Source organism: Haliotis rufescens, unplaced genomic scaffold (genome assembly GCF_023055435.1).
Source record: "Haliotis rufescens isolate VD_foot unplaced genomic scaffold, xgHalRufe1.0.p SCAF_14, whole genome shotgun sequence".
NCBI lineage: Eukaryota > Metazoa > Mollusca > Gastropoda > Lepetellida > Haliotidae > Haliotis > Haliotis rufescens.
In genome coordinates this window covers 33,118,920-33,132,308 of record NW_025963824.1, presented here as the reverse complement: position 1 = coordinate 33,132,308, position 13,389 = coordinate 33,118,920, and the positions used below count along the sequence as shown (strand labels likewise).

At 40.2% G+C, this 13,389-nt stretch overlaps 1 protein-coding gene across 5 annotated transcripts in view; it reads left to right on the top strand.

Moving 5' to 3' along the window:
- The window catches only part of LOC124117142 (myosin-9-like), a 124,648-nt gene that overhangs the window by 97,747 nt on the left and 13,512 nt on the right, over positions 1–13,389 (top strand). For 4 of the 5 annotated variants that reach the window (XM_048395304.1, XM_048395303.1, XM_048395306.1 and 1 more), the window contains 9 exons: positions 2,788–3,019; positions 5,207–5,297; positions 6,008–6,114; positions 6,918–7,025; positions 7,794–7,843; positions 8,983–9,164; positions 10,245–10,292; positions 12,134–12,251; positions 12,703–12,825. In XM_048395304.1, the coding sequence (XP_048251261.1) occupies positions 2,788–3,019; positions 5,207–5,297; positions 6,008–6,114; positions 6,918–7,025; positions 7,794–7,843; positions 8,983–9,164; positions 10,245–10,292; positions 12,134–12,251; positions 12,703–12,825 (1,059 nt within the window). Of the gene's footprint in view, positions 1–773; positions 1,179–2,787; positions 3,020–5,206; positions 5,298–6,007; positions 6,115–6,917; positions 7,026–7,793; positions 7,844–8,982; positions 9,165–10,244; positions 10,293–12,133; positions 12,252–12,702; positions 12,826–13,389 lie in introns of all 5 variants that reach the window. The other variant, XM_048395305.1, reaches the window with a different exon arrangement.

Below are 13,389 nucleotides of genomic sequence, written 5' to 3'. Positions count from 1 at the left end.
TGAAACACTATGACGTCATGATGTCTAGCGAATGATATATTTTTTGGGGGAAAACCTGAGAACAATTTAATATTTTCTTGAACAAATCTTTTCATCCCCAGCAACACGTTTAGCAGGGGTATTAATATGAACACAGTGCATCCATCTGTCCATCTGTGCAAGATGTCATTTCCAGAGCAGATTCTTGAAAACCGTTCAGTATTTCTTAACCAAACTTGGTACATAGATAGGTCTTGTGGTAAACTGGTGGCTTTTGATAGTTTGGGATTTTCGAAAAAATAATGAGTTTCCATGGCAATAAGTTTAACTTTGCCTGGAAATGGTGGTAGTGCTCCTTACCATAGCAGAACTTGAAAACTGTACAATATTTCTTCATGAAACTTAGCACACAGATAGGTCTAGCAGTGAACTGGTGCCTTAGTTTTGAAATTTCAAAAAAAAAATTGTTTTGAGTTGTGCCTGTTTCCGGAGCAGATCCTACAAAATGTGCAATATTTATTTCACTAAACTTAGCTCAAAGATATGTTTAGTGGTGAACTTGTGCCTTTTGATTAAAATGAATTTTTCAAGTATTTACCATTGCGGGGGACATTGATGTATCTTGTGTATTCAAACTACTTGACATTCTATTTGTATTTGTGATGCACATGATTTCCCCTAATTCTCTGTTTCTACATCAGCATTTGTCATTTTCAAAATACACTGTCCAATATATTTCCAATTTCCCTCTCCCTTCCCTTGAATTAAACGCAAAGTTTCTTGCTAACAAACAGACTTCAGAAACTGCCGTCACTCCAACTGAGGTTGGCCCGATAGAACCTGATGTGGCAGCTGAAGCATCACCTGCTTCACATGACGATGGCCCGGAACCCGAACCTCAAGATCTAGAAAATATAAAAAGTCAGAAATCTTTCTCGAGTGCTGGCTCTCGCAAATCAGCTGTGACTACACCATCTGTTAAATCTACAAGGTCCAAAAAATCAGTTCAGGCAAGATCTGACCACACTGACCCAGATCAAACTAGCCTAGAACTGCCTAAATCTGGACCAGTTAGCCGTGCATCGCAAACGTCTTCAGGGAAAACTTCAAAAAGATTGACACCTAGCACTGACTTAAGGCGAGAAACTTCATCTATCTCAGCTACTAGTGGTCTGCGAAGTTCACTTGAGGTTCCTCAGGTATTATCTCCCTTGAGGCTAGAGAGTTGTCTCCCTGTATAACCCAATGGTGGCAGTGACGTACATATATTTTCACCATTATGTACCACATTAATTTGTGTGTTGCACTGATTTTATGATTTTTGCATGCACTTTATGTTTAACATTTTAGTTGGAGAAAAAGCTTTTTTTTCAGTTGTAGACGTGCCCAGTGTATTGCAACAGAATATTTTCAAATGTATTTTGAAGAGCAGTGAAAACCCTTTTGACAATTCTTCTTCATGAACTCTGTGCTATAATACCTATTGTGTTCTGTTGGTTTTTGCCGCATGTCCAAATACAGCAATACAAAAATAATCCTGATTTGCGTAAGGCAAAATTCCTGAGAGCCTTTTTTTTTCAACCTTTGCTGTAACACTAAAAAGAAAGGCGAGCAGCTTTTGAATGAAGGATTTTTTAGTTGTTTTTTGTTGTTGTTGTGATTTGGAAGTTATTGTTCAAATCACTTAACTGCTAAACATTTAAACTCTACAAACAGTGTGTAGAACGGCCCTGGATGATATGACGTAGTACATAGCACAGGTAACAAAAACAAAAACTTTCAAAACATATTAAAAATATTCTGTACGAATTATTTGCATGCTGCATATTAGATACATTAATGCTGCAAAATTTATTTCAGATTGTGATCTAACTGCATGAATACATATAGCTGTATTACATCCTTAGCAATATAATATGTTTGATTTATGCATGATGTCAAATTGTTTGCTTTATCCTATACCCCTAATGTTGTACCAGTTAGGGAAAGATGATATTCTGCCTATCATATATGCTTTTATACCTATTGCAATGCTGCTCATACACTAATGATTAATAGGATTGTTTATCACTGATAAAACAAGCTAATGTTTCACATGAATTAGCATATTTTGTAGTTTTATAAATTTGAGTACATATTTTCATATATTGTTTAAAGTCATTATTATTCATTGAGTCTGGATCAGTAAACAAGACTATAAGGCTTATGTTAATATCTCTCCAAATAAATATTGTGGATACGAAGTGATTTTAGGAATGAAACTATTATTAAGACCTAAACGTTTGCCCTTAAGGCGACATTTTTGTTATTTCCTATGTTACGGATTTCAAACTCATTTCAAAATTGAGGTAGGCAACTTAAAATAAAAACCTCACAGATTTTGTTTTACTTGACTTTTTTCCTAAAAAGTTGGGTAGGTATAAAAAAAAATATTCTGGAGTAACAAAGTGGCAATATAACGATATTCATGTCATATTCATGTGACTTACCTTTGCTTTTCACTCGACGAGGAAAAGATATCTATTTTTGTTTGAATTTTTATGCATTTTTTAGGTAAAGCAGCATTGATGAAAAAAGTAGTAATTTGTATTTTTATATTTTTTCAACATTTGGACTTTGACGCATCCGTAAAACAATAAAATGTTGCACAGACACAGACCATAATGCTGCACCCTTTGAATGAAAATATGGAGCAGGTTTGGAAGATTCAGATATAATTTATCCCTGTTTGAAATGATGATGATACTGTTAGACTATGCTGATGGTGAACGGTATATTCAGCTTGTTTATGCCATGTGTGTTTCACAGTCACCGGGTAAGGTAGATGTGACCGCTGAGGAAGACATTCGAGCATCGTCAGCACGTAGCAGGGCCTCGCTTCGGAATCAGTTCCGCCAAAAGTTGGTGGAAACGAAAAAAGTTGTGGATGAAAGACGGACAAAGTCCCCGGGAATGGTGCTGCCAACCCCACGGTCCATGGAGGAAGATACTCTTCATCTCGATGATGAAGATGATGTTACTCTACCGGACGACCTGAAAGGTTAGTGGTGGATGCTAGGGGTGCACGATATAACAGATATATCGGTAAACGGAGGTTCACTCTTTCAACGTAACGTATCACAATATTTTATTTTAATGCTTGGTATATCAGTTGATTTTAGATAGCAGTATTTATCGTGTGTTTATTGTTATACACTTGCCAAATACCTGGGGCTTGCACCTGGAGTGTGCATCCAGAGCATGCATCCGGAGCATGCATCCTTGTATATTTATTAAACAATCTCATTAGAATCAGATCTTAGTTTTCGCTACCGCTAAACAAACGACCTTTTGCGAATTTTGACCGACCAGTGAAATGACTGACAAGAAATTGACATCAGCCAATCAGAAGGCAGCTTTCTCGAGCTTTACGACACTAGTTTCAAACTGGCGACTATGCTTCGAAACATATTTTGACGTATTCTCGATTAAAAAAAATTATAACTGATAAGAAGAACAGTCTGGAATGGCTTATAAATGGTCTAAAATGTATGGATATAATCATAAAACCCGTATCTGTCGTTCAGAATACCCCGTGTTAAATATGTCGTGGTTGCATGATTAGAAAACACATTTTGACTGTCACTTTCATGATCTGGTAAGCGATGCTCTGATTGGTTGGATGAAAGGTCGTTCTGACGTGACCCTTAATGGAATTTCCTCAGATCTTTGTTTAGCATAGCTAGCTAAGATCTGATTTTAATGAGATTGTTTATTGAATGAATATTCCATATTTTGGAAGATTTTTCGAATTCTGGTATCATGCTCAGAAAAATATGACATCGTACGTCTTCAGCAAATTCAGGTACAAAAAACTTGGTTTGGTACAAATTTGAAATCTGAGGTAAAAAATCACTGAACATGTTGATTTACTGTTCAAATTGTTTTTCTTGTTCTGCCAGGCATTGTTTTACATGCAGAGGTTAATATTACTGTGTGTATTTTCTCGTAAACTAAGCTTGAAACAGCAATCAGCTGTACCGTACACGCGTTTTCTCCCAATCTACCAGTATAGTTAAGAATTACCCAGTGATATAACTTCAAGAAATTTGATGCAGTGATTTTTCCGGAAGAATTGTATCTGAAACTTTGTTTATTAGGAATAATATATTCCAGTATCATCTTATTTTAGTTGCAGCTTTTACTATATATATATTTAAAACATAAGCATAGCACATTGACACAGCTGATCACTATTGCCGAATATTTGTGTGGAACAGTTTGACCTGTCATCGTCGAGGCTCGCGATCGTGAAAACTTTATGTTGACATAAAATAGTCAAAAACTACAAGTGTGTCTTTTGAAGAGTCAAAGAGTCAGAGCTTTACGGCACTCGTTTCAACCTGGCGACTTCTATTTCAGACTACGCTTGAAAGATATGTTGACACAGTTCTCGATTAAAATTTTGAAAACTGAACAAAAGAACATTCCGGAATACCTAATATATGGTTGCAATTGTATGGCAGTGCTTCCCAAGTACTGTGCAACGCCTCCTCTGCTCAAATGTTTATCCCACCAGGCGAGAGATAGATAGATTATTTTAACGGAAACAGTCGTACGGGCCGTAACAGTCGTTCGGAATACCCCGTGTTAACCTTTTCAAGGTTGTATGATTAGAAAACACATTCCGACTGTCACTTTCACGATCTGGTAAGCGACGTGTTGATTGGTCGGATGAAAGATCGTTCTGACGTGACCCGTAATGGGATGTCCCTAGATCTTTGTTCAGCGATAATGAGATTGTAAATAATGTTGAGCTGTGTGATCACTTCAAGCCGAAAGTTTTTGAACAATATTGAATGAAATTTTGAATAAAATGAATAAAGTAGATTACAAACATTACGGCGTACCAGCATCTTTATTTGTTTCCTGTGTGAACTTCATTTCATACGCTGGTGTTTTAAAATTTAGATTTATTCAATATACATTGTGATAGGTATCGCAATTCAATCTTGTGCATTGTAAAATACTGGATACACCTTAAACATCCATTACCCATCCCTATAGTCGATGATGCCCATCTAAGTTTAGTGTATCTCTTCAAGTGACAGCAGATTTAGGACAGCTATCATTGAAGTAAATATAGGTACCCATAAATTAGTGTGATGTAACAGAGTGATGTTACAGTGCGATGTTACAGTGCGATGTTACAATGCGATGTTACAACGTCTTATTTTCTCTCTCTCAGAGGAGTACAGACACAAGACACTGGACATCGGGACGTCACCTCCACCCGGGATGAAGAGGGACGACACACTCGTCAGCATCACAGATGCCAGGTGAGCCTGGAGCATACACATGGCGACAACTTACAAGCTGCTGTTATATTGCTCACTCACTCACTCACTCACTCACTCACTCACTCACATATTCACTCACTAACTCACTCACCCACATATCCACTAACTTACTCACCTAACCACTCACTCACCTAACCACTCACTCACCCACATATCCACTCACTCATCCACTCACTCACTCCCTCACCCACATATCCACACACTCACTAATTCACTCACTAACTCACACACCCACATGTCCACTCACTCACTCTAAAACCCACATATCCACTCACTCACCCAGTCATCTACTCACTCACCCACCCACATATCCACTCACTCACTCACTCACTCACTCACTCACCAACATATCCACTCACTCACTCACCTACCCACTCACTCACCCACATATCCACTCACTCACCCACATATCCACTCACTCACTCACCCACATATCCACTAACTCAATCACCTACCCACTCACACCCACATATCCATTCACTCACTCACTCACCCACATATCCACTAACTCACTCACCTACCCACTCACTCACCTACCTACTCACAAACCCACATATCCATTCACTCACTCACTCACTCACTCACTCACTCACCCACATATCCACTCACTCACTCACTCACTCACCCACCCACCCACCTCCTCACTCACTCACTCACTCACTCACTCACTCACTCACTCACTGTTTCAGACAGACCCCCAGCCTGTGGGACCACCCTGTGGTCCAGGACTTTCTCCAGGTGTATGAAGGAGTGGTGCAGTTTAAAGACCAGCTCGGCAAAATCCTCATGGACAAAGGTAGCATGACTGCAGTACCTTTTTGTTGGATACTTTTCATTGATGCTTAATACCAATGTTTCCATGGCAACAGTAGTAACCATCCTTGGACAAAGGTATAAATCTTTCAAAAATGAATCGAGATCACATTCTATATTTTTATTTCAAGAATTTTAGGCCAGAATTATATATATGTAGAAGTATATTTTAACCCTAATTTGAGGATTTATTCCTGAGTTGTTCTCAAATTTTGGCCTTTCTCGTATTTTCAAAACATTTTTGTTAAAATAAAGTCATAATTACGATTCTGTTGAGGAACCTTTGACTTGGTTGTAATATATATATGTGACTTCAAAATGTATGGGGGGCACGGGTGGCCCAGTCATCTAAGGCGCAGCGATTCGCTGTGCAGAGTTGTGTCCCTTGGGCTCGCCAGAAACCTATGTTTGTGGGTTCGAATCCCGGTTCACCGCAATTATGTTTCTAGGTTTGTCAGCACCATACCCGTGCTCCTGGGTTTCACCGAAGTGGTAAACGTCTGTGACCTGCATCACTTGGGGCTTTCCTCCCCCATTTAGCTGACACACCGCGATATAACTGGAATACTGTTAAAAGCGGCGTTAAACACAACTCACTCACTCAAAATGTATGCATGCCTGCTTGGTGCTAGTGGTTGCAATTATTGCTGAGTTTGTGTGGAACTGTACTTGAGATACTTGAAACGAGCCATTAGGATCGAAAGGCAAGAAATACAAATGTATATTCAGCTTCGTTTTTATGAACTCTATCGTCTCTACACCTTGGTGTGTCATGTTTAATTTCAGAGCTGATGTCGGCCAGTCAGATTCTGTCAGATCTGGACGTTCTCCGGTTGGACAAATCTGTCAAAATACAACCCCAGATAAACAACATGGCACACAACATCTACTTCAGTAAGTCAGCCAGGGCTGTTTCCAGGCACCCAGTATAAGGCACACAACATCTACTTCAGTAAGTCAGCCAGGGCTGTATCCAGGCACCTAGTGTAAGGCACACAACATCTACTTCAGTCAGTCAGCTAGGGCTGTATCCAGGCACCTAGTGTAAGGCACACAACATCTACTTCAGTAAGTCAGCCAGGGCTGTATCCAGGCACCTAGTGTAAGGCACACAACATCTACTTCAGTCAGTCAGCTAGGGCTGTATCCAGGCACCTAGTGTAAGGCACACAACATCTACTTCAGTAAGTCAGCCAGGGCTGTATACAGGCACCCAGTTTAAGGCACACAACATCTACTTCAGTAAGTCAGCCAGGGCTGTATCCAGGCACCTAGTGTAAGGCACACAACATCTACTTCAGTCAGTCAGCCAGGGCTGTATCCAGGCACCTTGTGTAAGGCACACAACATCTACTTCAGTTAGTCAGCCATGGCTGTATCGAGATAACCCGTGAAGATCCGGGCAAGAATTGCCGTAACAGGCGACTTACGGGATCAGGTGGTCAGGCTCAATGACTTGGCTGATGCATGTTATCGTATTACATGAATCGATGGTCATGATGTCAATCACTTCATTGTCTGGTCCAGACCCAATTATTTACAGACCGCTGTTTATATAGCTGAAAATTTCTGAGTGCGGAAATAGCTGATATTGACATCAACAGTAAAACCTAACTGAGAGCAAGTGTGTCTCTGTACTCAGTATTGAATCTTTCATTTCAGTGCTGGAGGAAATAGGAAATCTCCTCAACAATATCCTGGTATATGATCGGGTGAGTGTGAAGTAGTGCTCAAGTCTCTAGCCTCCTCAGACCACCTCCATGGTTTAGTGGTAGAGCGTCCGCCCGGAGAGCGGAAAGTCCGGGGTTCGATCCCTGGCCGCGTCATACCAAAAGACGCAAAAAGATGGTACTTGTTGTTACCCTGCCTGGCGCTCGGCATTAAGGGGCTAAAACAAGGACTGGTCGGCTTGGAGTCAGTATACTGTGTCTCAGTGGGGTATTCATGTTAAACTGCGGCATGGTATCTCAGTGTGCTAGCACTATAAAATCGGCATCAGTCCTGACTAGTGCAAGCAGCTACCCACATGTGAATGCATGTCGCTATGTAAGTGGAATAATCTTGTACGCGATGTTAAACCCCATTTCACCTCACCTCGCCTCTAGCCTCCTCTCCCTGAGCAGGGGAACTGGTGGCCCAGGCATCTGAGGAGCTGCAAATGCTGTGCCTGAATCAAGTGATTGTGGACTCAAGTCATGTTTTACTCTGATTATGTTTCTCGGTTTGCTAGCGCCATACCCGTGCTCGTGGGTTCTAGTAAATAGGTAAACGTGTAAGACCTTCATCACTTTAGGGTTCTCTCCAACATCAAGCTGACATGCACAGATATCACTGGAATACTGTTCAAAGCAGCTTTAAACCAAACTCTATCCACAGAAAAAAACACAGTATGGACGCCCTTTAGGGCCATTTGTTTTTTTTGTTTTTTTCTTGAAATTTCAAGATACTAATATGAAATTTCAAGATACTAATTTGAAATTTCAAGACACTAAGTTGAAATTTTAAGATAAGGATCTTGAAATTTCAAGATAATAAGTTAAAAATTTCAGATCAATCCTTGAAATTTCAACTTACTATCTTGAAATTTCAAGATACCAAATTGAAATTTTAAGATGCTATGTTGAAATTTCAAAATACTTAGTTGAAATTTCAAGATGCCATGTTGAAATTTCCTTATACATAAGTTGAAATTTCAAGTTATAATCTTGAAATTTCAAGATCTTTATCTTGAAATTTCAACTTAGAATGTATCTTGAAATTTCAACTTTCCAGGGAAAAAAAGTAAAAAACCAAATGACCCTAAAAGGCTTCCATACCACAGTAACAGATTCTATGTTAACATGTTTACCAGGACCCTCCCGTGTCTTCCCTGAACATATCCCGCGACCCCACCAAAGGAACACTGACACACGAGGAGACCATGGACAGTGTGCAGCACGCCTTCCCCTCCACCAGGGGGAGCCAGCGGTCCCAGAGCAGCGACCAGAAGACTTCCTCTTCTGTCCGAGAGTTGCAAGAACAGTACGAGAGGCTGTAAGTAGACAGTGGCGATGTTTCATATTCTTGATATTTATTACCATATTTGGAACCAAGATCAGACAAGTTCTGATTCTTGATGAATGGATGTCCCTGGGTAGGACTGCACAGTATTAGGCTTAAAAAAAATGAAAGAATTGGTTCTCAGACAATGACTTTTGAAAATATAGTGCGGGCGGTGGTTGTTGTTTTTTGTTGGTTGTTCAAACTAGTGTGGAAAGAGATAAACAGTTGTGTACCATCAACCTGGGAAAGAGCCTCCCTCCCGAAACAAGCATACAAACTCCTATTGCCACCATTACCATAACACGAGATGTGCAGTAAAGCAGTGCGCATGTAAAGGGGGGTAACTGTGTGCTATATGAGATTGTATTGTTTTCAGGAAAAAGGATTTTTAATATTTTAAAAAAAATAAATATAAAATGAAACGTGCGGCATAATTAATGATAATGCGCTGGTGCCTGAGAACCAAGGTTATTATTTTTTTAGCCTTACCAGTATAGCAGTATACCGCAATCCACTTTTCATGCGATATATGTGGCAATATTTTATTCTGTGTTCCGGTATATTGGCTAAAATAAATATAACACATTTCGTTATAATTTGTATCATTTAACCTAAATCTACACAGAAATTCATTCACAAATGATGTTTCCCTTCAAAATTGATTGACAAAACGTGGAAACACCTAAGTTATTTTTATCTCACATTATCTCCCCTGTATCCATGACTACGTAATTGCTTCGTAAGAAGCAACTAACGGGATCGGGTGGTCAGGCTCGCTGACTTGGTTGATGCATGTGATCCTATCCCAATTGCATGGAACGATGCTCATGATGTCAATCACTGGATTGTCTGGTCCAGACTCGATTATTTACAGACAACCGTCATATAGCTGGAATATTGCTGAGTGCGGCATTAAACAAAGAAACAAGACAACAAATGTTTGGCCAATATAGAGTCCTATCCATTGGTAACCTCTGCTTTATAGTACAAGGTGACAACATTGATCCTTGAAGTGACATATTCCTGTTTATATCTTGTGATGATTGTATGTGGACAATGTTTGTTTTCCAGAAATGAACAGTTTGAAGAAGAGAGCAAGAAGCATGAAGAGCAGTTGAGGTAAGTCTTCAGCAGCAGCATTAGCATTGTGATCTTGAGTGCCTGCCCAGAGAGAAGGTCGGTGGCTGGATCCTCGGCCAGGTCATACCACCTCCACTTCTATAGTAAAAACATCCCGGCTCTGCACTGGTACATTATAAGAGTATCACTTCAATAAGGCGTAGACCTCCTTCCTGGTTTAGTGAATAGAGAGTCTCCGGCTGTATCATACCAAAAGAGGACCGCCTCCGTGGTCTAGTGGTAGAGCGTCCGCGCGGAGAGCGGAAGGTCCGGGGTGAGATCCCTGGCCACGTCATACCTAAAGACGTTAAAAAATGGTACTTGTTGTTACCCTGTCTGGCGCTCGGCATTAAGGGGCTAAAACAAGGACTGGTCGGCTCAGAGTCAGTATACTGTGTCTGAGTGGGGTATTCATGATAAACTGGGGCATGGTATCTCAGTGTGCTAGCACTATAAATCAGCATCAGTCCTGACTAGTACAAGCACACACATACACACATACACACGCACGCACGCACGCACGTCGCAATATAAGTGCAATAATCCTGGACGCGACATTAAACCCTATTTCACCTCACCTCACCATATACCGGTATATGGTCTCTGAGCGAATACAGCATTCATAGACATTAAACCCCATTTCACCTCACCTCATACCAAAAGACGGTAAAGGATGGTACTTGTTACCGGCGCTCAGCATTAAGGGGATAAAACAAGGTCTGGTTGGCTAGGAGTTAAGTATCCATGTTGAACTGCCATTGAAGCAGCACACAGACACACACACGCACACACGCACGCACACACGCACGCGCGCACAGAGCTCTCTCTTTATATAAGTGCATAATTTTGAACATGAAATTAAACCCCCATTTAATGTCACCTTACCTCATCATTATGACCATGTATGGTCCAGTCTCAATTTGCTGTTCAGAGTAGCTTCCCTTAGTTCTGCCAGAATCCGATGATTATGTGATGAAATCCCATTCACTCTGTCGATGATTCATGGTTTGTCACATTGATGCAGGGGGGTCAATGGCAAGCACCTGCAGGATGTGGAGCTTCCCTGCCAAACATTCACCTAGCATCATACAGTCTCACCCTGTAGTCATGCTGCTAATAACAGTGAAACTCTTAATGTACTCACTGAAAACTTGTGGTGTTGCTATTTTATTTCATAATTGCTGCATAAAAATGTAAATTAGAAAGTTTAGAAATTGCATATTTGAACTTACATTGTAATTTGTTCTGGTAAGATTGATTGTTCATGTGTGAGATTGGTTGTTCATGTGTGAGATTGCATGGTTGGTCATGTGTGAATCTGGTTGGTCATGTGTGAATCTGGTTGGTCATGTTGTGTGAATCTGGTTGGTCATGTTGTGTGAATCTGGTTGTCATGGTGTGTGAATCTGGTTGGTCATGGTGTGTGAATCTGGTTGGTCATGTTGTGTGAATCTGGTTGTCATGGTGTGTGAATCTGGTTGGTCATGGTGTGTGAATCTGGTTGGTCATGGTGTGTGAATCTGGTTGGTCATGTTGTGTGAATCTGGTTGTCATGGTGTGTGAATCTGGTTGGTCATGGTGTGTGAATCTGGTTGGTCATGGTGTGTGAATCTGGTTGGTCATGGTGTGTGAATCTGGTTGGTCATGTTGTGTGAATCTAGTTGGTCATGTGTGAATCTGGTTGGTCATGGTTTGTGAATCTGGTTGGTCATGTTGTGTGAATCTAGTTGGTCATGTGTGAATCTGGTTGATCGCTGTGTGTGAATCTTGTTGGTCATGTTGTGTGAGATTGCAGTATTATCATGTTGTGTTCCCTGACCACACTCACTCACTCACTCCAGGCACAACACCGTGGTCATGATGGAGATGCAGGACACTATCAATGACCTTCAGCGAGAGTTGTCTACCCTTGGTAAGACAGCCAAAAGATCAAGGTCAGCAACGCCAGTTCTGCAACAGGTAAGTTGAGCTCCTTTCTTGTATTTTATTTGAAGTCATAGCTACTGGAATTATTTTTTGTAGAGGTATTTGCACTGTCCATAATACTGCAAGGGAGTTTCAGTAGTTATGAGACCCTCGAAGATCCGGGGTAGAATAAATCTTCAGCAACCCATGGTTCCTGTAAAAGGCAATTATGATTGTCGTAAGAGACGACTAACAGGATCGGGTGGTCAGGCTCGTTGACTTGATTGATGCATGTCAGTGATTGCATATTGTTGTCTACAATTGTTTATGTTATGCTTAAATACGTTGTCCATTAAGTTCTTATTGTGGACTTAATTATGTATAAGAATATACTGAAACATATTTTTTCATTTATGGAGGTATTAACTTAAAAATTTTAAATTAAATGTCCTTAAATGCAAAATATATTCCCAAGTGAACAATTATGTATGTATATGTCTGACAGAGGTTGCAGCAGATACCATCTCCGGAGACATCAGTGATGTTCACAAGACTTGACTCCGAGAGGAACGCCAAAATCATGAAGAAAGCTGTGTTAGACGACCGACTTGGACCAGAGAGGTACAAGGTGAGGTCCAGGTCACAGAAGTGGAGTTATAGAATATTAGCTTAAATATGGTCTCGTACAGGCTTGTAAAAGCCTTGAATTATAATAAAGTCTCTCTTAAAAAAGCCTTGCTATTTAGTTTCAACCTTGAAAAGCCTTGACAATCACCAAAATGGCTTGAAAAGCTTGAACTTGTACAAAGTGACACATATTTGTTGATCAAAATATTAAAGCACACAAAAATACATGTATGTACCAAAGATGTTTAAGTGAGATTTATCACAGTGATAGATTTGTGTGCCAAAGACCCTAAAGAGTTCATGACAGAGTTAATTTATTTTTGTTGGATGAAAAATAAATCTTGTTTGAAAATGTGTGATGGTCGTACTGCTTTTAAGGCTAATAACCCACAATAACAGTTGTCAGCCTTGAAAAGCCTTGAAAAGCCTTGAAAAGGCCTTGAAGTTAAGTGTTCCATATGTGTATGAATACGTTCAAAGCTAAATAAACAGAGAAACTACAGTGCCAGACGATCATGCCTTGAATTGTTGCAATTGTAAAACATGATATTTAATCTTTGAATGG